The following is an 11820-nucleotide window of genomic DNA, read 5'->3' on the forward strand; positions in this document are numbered from 1 at the left end:
TTGACTTTCTGCTTTCCACGGCTGTTGCTCTCCTTTCCTACCTGATACCCATAGAAAACGTCATATCGTTAGTCGCGACGCACCTGGCGCATCAAATATTTAGTCGGGTTATGTCACAAGAACAAATTGTCAAACAATATGGCGCGCATAACCAAAAATCAACATGCCAACCAAGTAGGCGTCTTTGAGGAGGTGTTGGATACGTCTTTCAGTATAGTGCGTCCAATTTCTTGGCGTCACACTAATTTAATTTGCCAATCTATCTGCATCGTCGGGCCACGTCCGGCGGCATGCCCGTTCTGCGATTAGGAGCTAGAAACGATCGATCACCTGCTCCTTGGATGTGTTCACGCTCGAGAAATATGGTCCGGCATTATGGGCAACTAGGGAAAGCCTCACTAAACTCCGGAGCTGGAGGCCGAGCTCGTTCGATGGTGGACTTCCCTTAACATCGAGAAGACCAAGAGGAAGGAAACATGGACAGTGATCACTTTTGTGGCTTGGACACTGTGGAAACATAGGAACGACATCGTGTTCAACGGAGCTTCCCATCTGTCAGCACGGTCCTCCGGCAGATCGAGGCGGAGGGACAGAACTGGAGGGCTGCGGCCCTACTGAGGGAGTCAAGATCACTCCCAACTAGGTTAGATCGGTTGAGTGGTAGCGAGTAGTTAGCATGCGGTCTCGGGCTCGTGCAGCCGTGGGTTGTGTTATAACGTTGTAAAAACCCGCCATCTTGACATCTTTTATCTATGATCGCGATATGTCTGCTTGACGTATCCTTGAAATAAAATCGCCGGGCATCCTGAGATACAGTTTTCATGTGTCATGGCACGTTCTGGACAAGCCAAACTGATAGGCGCATATATTTTCATGGCCATGTCCATACACATACAGTTGTCGCGTGTCACAACACGTTACGGACAAGCCAAACAGATTAATGTGATTATCACGATGTATATGCTACATGGACCTCATAGAATTGTTGGACTCGTGATGAGGAAGGCCATGACCTAGTACATGCTATCAAGTGGGCAAGGGATGACCCGACATTTCTTGAGTTACTGAAAGATCGTCACAATAACCCATGTTGGACAGTGTTGGCGGCCACAAGACCCTGGATGGGTTAAAATTAACACAGATGCACCAACTGATGCTCATGCACGGTTGGGAGGCAATGGTGGTGTTGCACGCTCACACCTCTCCTTCTTGGACCCTGCAACACAAGAAATAACCACTTGTGTCCCTAGTAATTCTAACAAGTGTGTCAATCCCTGCTAGGTTTGCTACTTGAGCAAGACTATTAAAAGATAATGCGTGATAAACATTTTTGGTATTTTTGGACTAAAACCGAACTGGAAATAAAACAACATTTAAAATGTTGTCGGAAGGTGATTCTTATGGTGAAAGTTTGACTAGGGTTCTTATGTAGTAGCTCTCCAATGGATCAAATTATTGTAGGTGACTTTCTCATGTGTATAAAGTACAATATGGAATACTCATGTTCATGCAAGATAAGTAAACGTTGTGAGAATATAAATATGCAGTACATTCATGATACTAAAGACTGGGACACTCTGGATCATCTGGACATTAAGTCTAAAGCACGATTAATTGCATTTAGAACGTCGACATACTGTTACGGTTAGGGGATTATTAGTCCTCTGTTAACCTTTAACTCGTAGTGGCAATAATACAAACAAGCCTTTTCCATTTTCTGTCACCATGGTAGACTATTTACAAAACTTGAACCCAACTCAAACCTCTTTCACTATTGGCTACCGATCTTAATTGGCCAAGACAAGACAAGCAACTGAGAAGAATTATGCACCTATATATCAAACATGAAACACAAACAAATATGAACATATAGAGCTAATCCATCACATGATCTACATCGCCACCACACTCATATGATAAACTACAATCATGTAGGGCAGCTCATGTAGCTATTGTATTGAACAACAAAAACACATCTAGGAGGAGAGATTACAACATTGGCTGTTGAGATGCTCAGTTCTTTTGTCCATCTTCTTGCGTAGCCCATGATGTCCCCTTTTCACACCTCGTGGGCACTCTTCTTGGTCTTCTTCCTGTGTTATGCATGGATGTTCAGTTGGGACTTGTATCTATGTTCTTTGGGCTCCCTTTTGTGTTTGATGTGGGGGAGGGGTCCTGATGTGTGTTGTAGACGCACCTGACCCCAAGTCCGAGTTTTATTTAGAAGGGTCTATACCTGTACCTATGGTACTACTTCTTCTCAGGAACTTGTGTAGCGCATCCTCGTCTTTCCTATTCCTGGTAATCTTCATCTCTCTATACAACCCTTTTGTTTTCCTATCCACTAGCCTACTCATTTCATAGCAGTTGCATGCTTCATCTGCTATCTCAATAAAGTTTTTCTTCATTTTCACATTCCTCACTATACTCATGGATCTTGCTGGCATGCCTATTGCATGGTTAGAGGTCCTGTGTGCCATGCGGTCCAAGTGCCTCGTCAACATCCCAAGTCCATCTCTTACGTATGTATTGTGATGACACCTCCCTCGCATCTTACAAGACCATCACCTTTAGTATGTGACGACATACGATGATGTCTTGCTCAAATTTGCAGAAGTGACAGAATTACCACCATTGTGCAATATCAGCCTTCACTTTGTAGTGCCTACCTTTGTCGGGATCCTCTACCTCGGAGTCTGATTCTATCCCATTTGTGTTCAGCTTGAAAGTATGTTCATTGACCATGGACATCGTATGATGTAGCCATCTTCAACTCTTGCTGGAACCTACGAGTGTTGTGCTTTCAACTTCTGGTTAGTACTGATATTTTCTATTTAAATTATTAACAGTATATCAATTTTTGAAGTTCCCTTTTTACAATCCCTTAAAATGGCAACTTTATTTATCACTATATGGTACTTTAAGCACGACAACCTTGACAAAACCTAGTGTCCTTACTATTTTATGTACATTCATTTTCTCAATGTGTCACATGGCAATTATAGCTCACACCGCACCACAACTATTAGCATGATAGCATCCCAGTTTAAGCACCACAATCTTGGAAAAATAGCTAGTGTCCTTACTGTGTTTATGCATTTTTTTCATTTTTATCAAATGTTACATGGAAATTATAGTTCAGTATGGCAACTATTGACACGATAGCATGGCAGTTTAAGCAAAACAACCATGGCAAAAAAACTCACTACAAGTTTTACTTTATTTTGAAGGAGATTCAATCTTGCATCTCACTTCTTTATTTTACTTTATTTTTTATCATAAAATCAACAGGTGTCATGAAGTAGGAGTATTTTATTGGTAACTCATGGAAAAAATTGTATGGTTGGCATTTTACACATACATGGGATGGATATCATTGTCTTCAAAAGTTTGTTTTCTACATGGCAAACGTAACATTGTTCTTGCAACAACTATTTTATTTGTCGCTATTTTTTTCATTTTTATCTCAATGTGCAAGTTCTCACCTGTGTAAGCGGTTGATCGCTCGACATTCCACATACCAATTGTTGCAGCTCATCAGACCCTATGTATACAAGGTTAGGATTCTCTTTTCTGTTCAGTACCTAAATTTGACCTTTTTTATGCATGGTTTTTAACAACCAATAAGAAAACTTTATATTTTTTGTACCTTCGGTTGAGTATTCTTGTATTAGGGGTAGCAATGGCAACTTGAAGTCACTTCCTGTATATCCATTGCAGTCCATGTAGTATTCAACCATGGTTGACTGCTTCCTCCTTAATCCATGGCTTTTGTTTCTTCATTGAACTAGACCCCCCGCATGCCTTTTTACACAACTTATCAAACACTAGTAGAAAAAGGGCCTTTAGTCCCGGTTCATAAGGGCCTTTAGTCCCGGTTCTGGAACCGGGACTAAAGGGTCGTTACTAAAGCCTCCCCCTTTAGTCCCGGTTCTTACACGAACCGGGACTAAAGGCCCTCCACGTGGCCGCTGCCTGGAGGTCCACCTTTAGTCCCGGTTGGTAACACCAACCGGTACTAAAGGAAATTTTATGATTTTTATTTGATTTTTTTTATTTTCAAATTTCTGAATTATTTTAACCTCTAACCTCTAATCACCCCTCATCACTGCTCAATTTAACCTCTAATCTCTAATCACCCCTCATCATTCCAAATCATCTAACTTCCCGGACGGTCACCCGTCCTCTCACTACTCCAGCCTGAGCACGCTTAACTTCCGGGTTCTATTCTCCTTCGTTTCCAAGTCTGCACTTGTTGTTTTCCTGACAATAGTAAGATGTCAATCCTATTAACCCTCAGGAATTTAGCTTGAGCATGAAGTCACACATTTCACTGTTTGAGTTTGAAACTATTGTTCTAAAAAACAATAATTATTTAGTAACACTAATATTTCTTAAATAAGTAGTTTGACCATAGTTTGACCAAAGTTTGACCAAAGTTTGACCAGATTTGACCAAAATTCAAAAAAACTGAAATAATTATTTAGTAACACTAATATTTCTTGAATAATTAGTTTGACCACAGTTTGACCAGATTTGACCAAAATTCAAAAAAACTGAAATAATTATTTAGTAACACTAATATTCTTGAATAATTATTTAGTAACACTAATACTTCTTGAATAAGTAGTTTGACCATAGTTTGACCAGATTTAACAAAAATTAAAAAAACAAAAATTTGAGCATAACTTTTTCCCTTTTAGAATTTGAGGATTCTAAAAGTTTGCAAATAGGCCGTATGCTGTCAAAATCGGATGCGGATTTTCGTGCTGAACATTTTGATATATTATACTTTTTTTCTAACATCGTATGCAAAAGTTATAGCTGTTTTACATTTTCCCTACACTTTTTGCAAAACATGTCCAAATTTAAGTTTTTAAATTTTCCTAACTAGTACATGTAGTAACATAACTACATCTGGAAGGATTTTAATTTTTGAAGTTTTTATCATTTTCTTTTGCTTTTTACAAAACTGAAAAGGCGATCCACGGGGGGGGGGGGGGGGGGGGTAGAGTTTGAAAATGGGACCTTTAGTACCGGTTCGTGCCATGAACCGGTAGTAATGCCTCAAACCCCATTAGTACCGGTTGGTGGCTCGAACCGGGACTAAAGGTCTAACCTTTAGTACCGGTTGGTGCCACGAACCGGTACTAAGCACGAACCGGTACTAATGGGCATCGCACCCTTTAGTCCCGGTTCGTGGCACCAACCGGGACTAATGCCTGTACGGTGCCCTAGCCGCTCGAACCGGGACTAATGCTCACATTAGTCCCTGTTCATAATGCAACCGGGATTAATGCTCTTTTCTGGCCGAACCAAAGCCCTGTTTTCTACTAGTGAAAGTATGTTTTAAGGGGTTGGTAGTCACCACACATGAGCATATTATGCCAAAAGCAAGTTCCATTACGTACACAATAGCCCTGCAGAAGTGTAGTAGACTTATCATGGCAACTTGTGTCAATTTTTGGACATAGCATTTAATATATATTCAACATGACATTTATATGCATTACTTGGGTGGAACTTTTATTCATAGTTTGGATGGCAATTTATGTGACAGGTGCATGTCATTTTGTAATTTAAACACACACAACGGTTCTTAATCTAGTTTTTGCATATTGATATGCCAATGACACTTTTATTGATATGTCAACGGCAGTTTTATTAATACCGCCGTGGCAGTTTTATTACAACTACCATGACATTTTTATTAATATTGGCATGACAGTTTTGTTAAACATCAACTACATCACAATGAGATTTTCCCTGACACCCAGATGGCATCTTTTATATAGCTTGCATGACAAAAATTGTTGTGACTGTGGCAAGTATCTCTTTTTTTGGAATCACGCAATTTGTTATTTTCCTTTTTCTAACCTTTAGTTCATGTTTTCAATTTTCTAAAATTTGTTTCATTTTTATTCATGTCTTTATGCCTATTAAATGCGTGTTGTAGTGGAAACCAATTAGTTCTATTGGAAAATCACACAAGCCCACTTCATCTAGTAGAACCCGATTTCAGTTTAGCAAATTTTCACTTACACATGACACCAAATTCAATTACACATGGCAAGTATATGCTTTCAACTTTGAAAAAATTGATCTACCACCATTGGTATTACTAATCTAGTGGCAAAATCACACCTATTATTGACCATGGCAAGATTAGACAGATCCTGCTGGCAATTTTGAGGAGGGAAGATAGATGGTGGTGTTATTCTCACCTCAGTTGGATGATATGGTAATTGGATCCATCAATGCTTGAGTTTTCGTGACAGTTATTGGCCTGACGACTCACTGGTTGAGCAAGGGCAAAGAAGAGGAGGAGGAATCAAATCGGGCAGCGATAGAATAGGGAAAGAGGGGTTCTTAGTTGGCGAGAAGGTTGTTAGGTATGCCGGTGAAAAAGTTTTTGCGTGGTTGGCTGACAGGGTGGGGCATGCGAGCTGAAAGAGGTGAGCTGCGCGTGGAAATGAGGTGCCCTTGCCAATTAGGATCATTCGTCGTGGGTGTCCTAGAGTGCACGAATTAGTTCACTGGGTTCGTGCAACCAATGCGAACTAGTGGTTCGTCAAGGTCTTCCGCTCGCCTGGGGAACGACATCCAAATATTTATGTCCCCCCAAAAAAGAAAACGTTTCCCACCGGCTGGCTGGCTGAAACTTCACCGACCGCATGAGTCTCCTTGGATCACGGATGATCGAATGCCCCCCTCGCCACGTGCATCATTGATGGCCCACACACTGCCCCCTCCACTCCCTTATCCTTTCCCCCACCTCTCACCCACACCGTTCCCCAATTTTTCTCCTCATCTCCTGCGGGTGTGGCTATGCGCGCACAGGTCTCGACCACTCCCTCCTCCTCATCCTTTCCCCCACGATGGCATGCCATGATTCAATCGACGTTGAAGAAAGCTGGAACAACGGGGGTGGTGGAGCTGCAACTGCGGGTGTGATCGAGCTTGATGCAATGCCACACCCAACGAAGAGCTACAAACCGGTGGCCACAGAGTTGCAGTCGCCGGTTGGCGGAGCTGCTATGTAGTGGGCAAGCTGCAATCAGGAAGAGGGTGCGTCATGCTGCAAGCATGGGGATGATGGGGCGTGACCGGCGCCCAGCGGAGCTGCTATGTAGTGGGGAAGCTGCAATCAGGAAGAGGATGCGTCATGCTGCGAGCATGGGGATTGTGGGACATGACCAGTGCCCAGCGGAGCTGTGACCCATGCTACAACCGATACCCAGCCGTGGTGGAACCAACGTGTGTGGATGCTGGAACTGCCAAGACGGCATGCTGCAACCGGCCACGAGGGAGCTGGATCCGTTGACGCGGCGTGCTGAACCAACGATGAGAAGAGTTGCGGCTGATGATCCTTTTTTGCCGGAACCAGTTGACCATTTCGGCGACAAAATGCTGGAACCGGCAGGTCGTTTTGTTTGAACTGTTCGACCAATTTGTTACGGGTGGCAGGAGCACGCGGGGTACTATGTCGCAACCTACTACAACGACGGCCATGGCGGAAGCTAGAACCAGCAGCCATTTTTGCTGGAACTGGCTTGCATCGGAGCTGCAAATCGGTAGCGGGAGAAGCTACAACCGGTGATAAGGGGGAACCTGGCGGCGCTGCAAACCTGTATTTTTTGCTGGAAATGGCCGGCGCAAATGCGACATCCCCGGTGGAAGGAGTTGCAACCGTCGGCGACAAAGTCTGCTATCAGCGGATGACAAAAAGGGGGCAATTACGGGTGCTCCATGCTGCGGAGGGGTGCTGCCGCCATGACCGGAGACGTGCGGCTAGCATTGAGCGCGTGTGCGTGGGAGAGAGAGTTGACTTTTGCAGAGGAGGGCAGATTCAAATTTGATGGTTGTGCTTCCTCCAATCGGACGCCTACGCGGCAACTGGGCTGGGTGACCGGCGCTTAGGCTAAGAAAAGGCCTAGCTCAGATGATTTGTGCAGGTTACTCAAAAAAAGAAAGATGATTTGTGCATGATCATCCTTTGGCAAGTGTCATCGGCCCATGTATGTAAGAGCATCTCCACTCGCCCCCCAACAGGCCCCCACGGTGCCTTTTTAGCGCCGGCAGCGAAAAATCGGCCCAATCGCGTCCCCAGATCGTCGTTTATCACCGATTTGGGCCGAAATAACAATCGGCGAACCGAAGCCGAACCCAGCGCACCGGGGGGCGCCTAGGGGCACCGCCTGAAGCGAAAAGGTGCGCGGACCCGCCATGTCGGCGACACACCGGTATGTTCCCGCCGCCCCCCTTCCCTCCATTTCCCTAGTGCTTCCCCCTTCTCCCCCGCCGCTCCCGCCATTCTCCTCATCAGATCCGGCCTCCATGCCACCAAAGAAGTATGCGCTCCCTCGCCTAGCCACCGATACCAGCCAGCCAAAGCAGAGGAAGCCGAGGGCGCCAATGGCAAGGCCACCAGGCTTGTCGAACGCCCAGTGGAAGGCGGACATTGAGCGCCGGGAGGCGGTCACGGCCGATTGGCGGAACAGGCTCATCACGAAGAGGGCCAAGGACGCGGCGGCGGCGGCGGAGCAGGGAGAGGCGTCTCACGCGGTAACGATGAACCTTCTGCCTCAACAGATCGGCCACTGCCCACAAGCAGGGCGGGGGAGCCAGCAGAGCACCGCGTCAGATCGGGCGACCAACGGGAGAAATTAGAAGCGGGCGTCCAACGCCAGACCGGGCGAGCCTCGCGTCAAGTGGACGTCCAAGGAAGACGAGTGCCTCACCGACGCATGGAAGAACATCAGTATCGACCCGATGACCGGCTCGAATCAGAACGCCGACATGCACCGGAGAAGGATCAAGACGGCGTTCGACGAGCGCAAGTTGGTCGACCCCGACTTCGCCAACATCCACATGGATCACGACGAGAAGGCCATGGCGAACCATTGGGTGACCATCCAGGCAGCCTGCAACAAGTGGCATGGGATCCTAGAGGAGGTCGCGGTTCGCCCGGAAAGCGGCGCCAACGTCGAGGGTCACGTATGGACAGTCGTCTTAGTTCTTTCGTTGTGTGCTTCGCCGACACTTGTTCTTCGGCTATCCAGATGGTTCGGATGTTCAACATGTTTCGCCAGGACAACAGTGACCAAGAGTTCAAGTTCCTTCACGCATTCTCCAGGATCGAGTCGTGCGAGAAGTGGAGGGAGTGCCGGCTCGCTCTCGCCAAGGCCAAGGAGACCTACAAGCCGGACGCGCCTGCCCAGGCGGCGGCAGAAGGGCGCCCTACTGGCAACAAAAGAGCTAAGGCGGCGAGGGGCGCGACACCCGCTGCCGAACGGCTACAATTGATCGAGCAGTGCATCGCTGACGCCAAGAACAACGCCGCCAAGAGGGAGGATAAATCCGAAGCGAGGTGGTCGGCGTTGGTTGATGACGAAGCAGGACGTCAAGCTCGACCTTCTCAGGACCAACGTCGCCGCGAAGAAGAGGAATACCGACCTGGCGTTATTCATGGCGGCAGATATGTCGACGATGGACGAGCAGGTGAAGGCATGGTACCTAGCGGAGCGTAGCCTCGTCTTGAACCAGATGCCGGGACCGACGGCGACCACCGCCTCTACGCACGCCGACGCCGACGCCCAGCCCGAGCAATGAAGCTATGCCAACGCCGATGCCCAGCTCGAGCAATGAAGTTGTGCCGACGCCAACGCACAACCCGAGCACTGAAGCTGCGCCGACGCCGAGCCCGAGTACTAAAGCTGCGCTGACGCCGACGCCGACGCCGCCCTCGGCCAGTCCCACGGCAGAGGAGCCTGCCGTTTGATGCGTTCCATGTCTATGATTCCTTCCTTTTGATAGCCAGACTTTTGGGTATGTTCGATCGCCTGCCTGTGGCATGATGATCGCCGAATTTGTGGCGTTTTTTGGCAGTTGGAAAGACAAGTTCAATTTTTTGACATCTTGGGGCCGAAACCTAGAAGCACGACTGAAAATTCGATCGCTCCTAAGGCCAAAAAACCGCAGGTGCAAACGCCAAAAGACATTCGCCAGATGTGCTAGTGCTCTAACAAAGCCACACCCACACGCACGTCTTCTCGAGCTAACTGCGGGTTGCACTGCGCTTAATCAGGCAACACGTATGGCTAAAGACAAGTGAGACCGCGAGAGTGCTGATATTTCCGGCGGCGAGAGCACGCACGTTGTCAGCGTCACGGGCAGACAAGGTCTATAAATCTTCCAACCGTGCACGTAGCCCGTCTATTCTCGCTTGACATGTTTTCTTTTGTAGTACGCGTAGCCTCCCCCCCTCTCCTCCCCTCCAAACATAGCCTGCCCACAAAACGCATCCATCCCTCTCGCTTATATATAGACCCCACCTCTCCTCCCCTCACCCCCACCGTCCCACCTCCCTCTCTCTCGCTCCTGCCGTGCTTTCTCTCTCTAACTACAAGCGTGCCCGCCGGCCATGGGGTTCCCCTCAGTGTGCTACTGCGTCATCCTGCCGCAGCCGCTCATCCTGGTGCTGCAGCTGCTCGACTTCCTCCGCCACGCGGTCCTGCTCTGCCTCTCCTCGCTCGGCCTCGCGGCGCCGCCGGCGGCCGACGACCACCCGGCCTACGCGCCGCCGCCGGACCTCTGGGCCGTGGCGGAGGCAGCGGCTCCCTCGTCCTCTTTATCCCTGGCATCCGGGCCGGCGCCCGCGCCGGCGGCCATCAAGGCGCGCCTCCCCGCCGTCCGGTATGCTGACCTCAAGAGCCGGCGCTGCGCCGCCGGGGCCGCGGCGGCGTCGACCTGCTGCGCCGTGTGCCTGGGCGCGCTCGAGGCGCGGCACCGCGTCCGCGAGCTCGGCAACTGCGCGCACGCCTTCCACAAGGCCTGCATAGACAAGTGGGTCGACAAGGGTCAGGCTACTTGCCCCCTCTGCCGCGCGCTCCTCCTCCCCACCGACGCCGACGCCGGCAAGCTGCCCTCTTTTTCCTTCTGACCTCACGCTCCAAGGAGCGACCCTTCTGCCGCTGCGGCCTCGCCGCCAGAGATAGGTCAGTCCGTATAGCTAGCTAGCTAGGCCCTTCTCCATCCATCCGCCCATCTCTCCACGGATCCATGCTTTCACGAGAGAAATCAAAAGGGGATGAGAGAGAGAGAGAGAGAGAGAGAGAGAGAGAGAGAGAGAGACAGAGCGAGAAGAAGAGGTGTGCGTGCGTGTGTGTACGTTTGTGTGGTGGAGTATTATTGGTAGGTGAGGCACTAATTATGAGGAGGACAGGGATGGCTACCTGCATTGGATCTGGTGAATGAGCACTATGCATAGCACTTGCAGATCCATATGCTCTTCTCTCTCTTTTTCAGCTCCTCTTCAACCTCACCCACTTCACTTTTTTAATCTTCTTTTTTGTAATTTCCTTCCCCTTCTCCTTTTCTTTTCTCCTTTTCTATTAACTTATTTTATGAGGGGAATTAAGAGAGAGAGATCAAGAAAGAGAGATGTACATAGCTGCCTCCACTTGACAATATCGAAGAATGAATAAGAATTGTCTGACATCACTCAACTTATCTTATTCTTTGCCGTGCGCTTTTTTTTCGTATATCAAAGTTATATACGTGGATTGTATTGTAAAAGAGGTTATGTAGATTGTATGTAGTGTAGGTGGTGGATGGACCTCAATTGGGCTTTTCCCAATAGTAGATATGTTACCATCATGTTTGGTGTTTAGAGGGTAAGCCTCACGTCAATGTAGAGGGGTTAGGATAAGCATTGCTTAAAGCAACGTGCACAGTGCTTAATTAATCGACACTACGTGCTACTAGCCACTTCCCTCAAATACTTACCAGACACTAGTAATGGTGCACGCAGCACGCTGC

General features: G+C 48.0%; 1 protein-coding gene across 1 annotated transcript; it reads left to right on the top strand.

The window, feature by feature from the left end:
- The first annotated feature begins 10222 nt into the window (after nt 1-10222).
- On the top strand, nt 10223-11502 carry LOC109755835 (brassinosteroid-responsive RING protein 1). The gene has a single exon (XM_040397155.3). The coding sequence runs from the start codon at nt 10424-10426 to the stop codon at nt 10940-10942; it is 519 nt and encodes a 172-aa protein (XP_040253089.1). The 5' UTR covers nt 10223-10423; the 3' UTR covers nt 10943-11502.
- The last annotated feature ends 318 nt before the right edge of the window (nt 11503-11820 follow it).

The sequence above is a fragment of the Aegilops tauschii genome, chromosome 7 (assembly GCF_002575655.3).
Source record: "Aegilops tauschii subsp. strangulata cultivar AL8/78 chromosome 7, Aet v6.0, whole genome shotgun sequence".
Taxonomy (NCBI): Eukaryota; Viridiplantae; Streptophyta; class Magnoliopsida; order Poales; family Poaceae; genus Aegilops; species Aegilops tauschii.

Coding starts and splice junctions, on each gene's coding strand:
- LOC109755835 (XM_040397155.3), top strand. CDS start 10,424: ATGGGGTTCCCCTCAGTGTGCTACTGCGTCATCCTGCCGCAGCCGCTC.